Source organism: Saccostrea cucullata, unplaced genomic scaffold (genome assembly GCF_032062105.1).
Source record: "Saccostrea cucullata isolate Sc308-1 unplaced genomic scaffold, CSIRO_AGI_Scuc_v1 ctg15018, whole genome shotgun sequence".
Taxonomy (NCBI): Eukaryota; Metazoa; Mollusca; class Bivalvia; order Ostreida; family Ostreidae; genus Saccostrea; species Saccostrea cuccullata.
The window spans coordinates 1-3,601 of NW_026918969.1; the positions used below are offsets into that span (position 1 = coordinate 1).

Below are 3,601 nucleotides of genomic sequence, written 5' to 3' on the forward strand. Positions count from 1 at the left end.
CGGGGGAAAAACCCAAAAAAAGGGGTTTCCGGGGGGGGGGAAACTCCTTGCCCCTGAAGGTTGGTAGCTATTGAGTATGTAAAGTACCAGGGTAGGTATGAAATTACAGGCGTAACGAATGAGTCAAAAACCATTTGCACTGCAAACTGCTATGGCAACACTATAAAAAGTTCACTCTTAAATAAACTCTGCTTTTATGAAAATTACTTTAGATTAAATATATATTTATATATTTACTTAAGTGTCCACTATAATAAATACAACATACTGAGTTAAGAGGTACACCATTAAATATTTTGATTTAATATCAATTTTTCTCTTAATGAGACTTCACTCATCAGGTAGCTTCTTAAAGTGCTCCATGGAATTTTATTCTCCAAAAAACTTTTTTTTTATTTTTCTGTTTTTCTGTATTGAAGTCAAGTTTGACTTTTTTATATGATTGATTCCTTTTTCTTTAGGTGTGGGTTGATGATTAAGATTCTAAAGAGGAATGCCACGTTTGAGGAGAAGGATCTGTCTGGGGGTCCCCGCCGCTCAAAATCGTCTCAACGTCCCGAAGAAAACCAAGCTGTTTGTGGACCAGAGATGAGGGAGAGAGAGAGTGCAGTCAGTATGTATCACTCAGAAAAAAGGAAATTATATAATATTTATGTCTATTCCTTATACCAAGACTTTATTTGTACCAACATTTTTTACCTCATGACCTTTACCTTGGAGTTTGATTACTTTTAATTTGAAAGTGTGTGCTAGGCTTTTCTTTTTTCACATGCATATTTTTCATGACCAGACCTTTCTTTGACTACCAACATTTTTTGACCTTAGAGTTTGACCTATTTTTGAAAAGCATAAAAACTTCACCATAATTTGTTGGTAGGGGTTTATATTACATTAGTGTTGTCCTTGTCAAGAATTTTGTTTGGTATTAGCATTTTTCATTCTATAGTCTTGATTGGGTTTGACATACATTTGATAAAGCTCCCATATGGACAACAGTTTTTAAAAACAAACACATCAATGGTTTGCCTTCCATCATTGGGTAAGATACTTCTTTTTTTAACAGTGTTACACCTGTGTGCAAGAGTTATTACATGTATTGTGATTGCTGGTTTAATCAAAGGACATCTTTATTTTTTACTGAAAGATACATTCAGTCTCTTACATTCACTTGTCATCTGAAATAATATAAGTAATTTCACAAATAGTTTGCATTGAAATAAAAAAAATGTGTTGTATTATCTTTTATTACAATAATTGATTTATCAACCTTAATGATTTTTAATCTACTTGATCTTCCATGTTTACAAATTTACAAATGCAAATGATTTGTTTCTTTGGTATCATGTTTGGAATACAATGACTAATATCCACTATAAAGAAGTAACTGTGAGATAAAACCACATGGGTCAGTTACTGTTAGTTCTTTTTGACAATTTAAGGTTTTTCATTCATTGTTACATTTTTTAAATTTATAGAATTATTTTCTTGTCCACTTTGACATCACATAATGTGTATAAGAAAAAACACACCGTATGTTTTTAAAGATTTTTATATGGTCTATTTGAAAGTATAGCTTTCTGTGAAATGTTGTGTCCATAGAGAGATCAAACTGTAATAACTTTTTTCACTGCAGAAATTTTATTTTTTTCACTTGATCTTTGACATTCAGCAACAAACAGATTGTCATATGTGTCTGTACAAGTCCTATGGTTAATTAAGTCCACATTCTATGTACCGGAGGAACTGTCCATCCTGGTCTATGATGTGGACACAGTCATTGTTATTATCAGCTGTAAGGATGTGACTCTGACTGTCTGTGGTGATTCCTCGTGGATGAAATGGTTTGTTCTTTGGAGCAGGAGTATGCCCAGTGTACCTGACTCTCAGTTTCCCGACCTGATTGACCACCACTACTGCTTGAGCTCGATAGTCAGACACACAGATATCCAGGTTCCTGTTCTCACTAATGTAATCAGAATCAGATGAATAAAGAGGTTTACCTTGATCATCAAACTGAATGCTTTGTTTCTCTGTGGAGCCAGAGAAACACAACTTTTGTTTGTTTTCTATCATCACTGATCATGATAACCAGGAGGTCACCAGGAGGTACTACAGACACCTTTAGGTATCCAGTTCTGTAGTCTGATCACCTCCTCATCTTCTCATTCTTCACAATGTTCACAGTACTATCAATGTAATCAGTATAAATTAAATCTCTACATTTTGTCACTGCTATGTCATATGGTCTGTTCCCTGACTTGGTTCTGATTGACTTAAGTAGTGATCCCTGATTGAAACTGAAGAGTTTCATGATGCTGTCATCTCCACTTGTCCAGATTTCTTCATCATTCAGACAGGCTGCATGGTAAAGGCTACACTCAGTCTTCATGGTGGTGACAGTCTCTGGTTCATCAAGCAGCTGTTTGACTGGAGGAGAGGATCCAGCTTCTGGTGATTTGTGTGTTGTCTTCATGCTGTAGCCATGTTCATCTGAATTTAAAGAACTTGATGATAAGGTGCCAAACAATTTGCCGAGTTCTTTTCTTTGGATTCTGCCTTGTGTGAATTTTGGCAAATATGGCAAAATTTTCTCTGGGATATTTTTATATCTTGTAATATTAACAGATGCAAATTTAAAATCTTGAAATTTCATTGGAGTCTATAACAGTGTTAAATGAATCAAATTTTATCCTTGATGTCAGACATTGTCTTCTTTAGTTCATCCAGATTTTTCTGTAAAGTTTGTAGCTGTGTGTTTTTAATCTCATCAACTTCAGCTTTAAGTTTCTTGACAAGTTTGTCAATTTCTCTGTGCCAGTCCTCTCCATGTTTTGTTATGGCTGTTGAGAGATCCCCATATTCCTTTTTTAATTGACTCATTTTGTTTTGTACATCAGAGGCAATGTCCTGGTAGGTTGGATAAATTGTCTCATTTAATTCAGCCAGTTCTTTTGTGATCTTTTCTTTTTTGTTATCTAAGACTTGTACAGTTTTCAATAATTTATGACCTAGATGTTGATCAGAAGCAAGGCAGGTGACACACACAGGAATATCACATTTAGCTTACAGTACATTTCACATCGTTCTTTGACATGAGATATGCATGCAGGGTAGAGGGGGGTAGTTTTTCTCAGGGAAAATTTAACAATTTTCGTGTTTTTTGGATTCATCAGATATCATGTGTTCCCCCACACATGCCTTACACAGGTTGATAAGACACGTATCACAATGCATTTCTACCACAGCGGTCTCACACAGGTCACATCGCATCACGTCCTGGGCACTGGTCAGGGGTCCATGATTTAAGTAAACCTAGCATGAAAAAAGGCATTTGTTATAGTGATCAATAACAAAAATTCCTTTATATAGGTAATATGGACTGTTGTTTTACAAATTTTTGCCAAAGCTTTTTGTGTTTCACGGGGGGGAGGGGGGGAGAGATTTTTTTAGACAATAAACAAAAAAATGCTGATTTTTCAACAATTTTAAAGCTATCGACAACTTAAAAAAATTGTATTTCATTAATTTATATGTTTTATTTATTTGCGGAAGACATAGGAGAAGGTATGAGATATATTTTATCATGTTTAAGACTATTTAA

At 34.7% G+C, this 3,601-nt stretch overlaps 1 protein-coding gene across 1 annotated transcript; it reads right to left on the reverse strand.

Annotated features, from left to right (window-relative positions):
• Nucleotides 1-1,710: 1,710 nt before the first annotated feature.
• On the reverse strand, nucleotides 1,711-3,312 carry LOC134276563 (uncharacterized; the record flags this gene model as incomplete). Its single annotated transcript, XM_062758809.1, has 3 exons — nucleotides 1,711-2,030; nucleotides 2,188-2,490; nucleotides 3,204-3,312. Coding segments are annotated over 3 exons (732 nt in total), but the record flags the coding sequence as incomplete, so codon positions are not given.
• Between the last annotated feature and the right edge of the window lie 289 nt (nucleotides 3,313-3,601).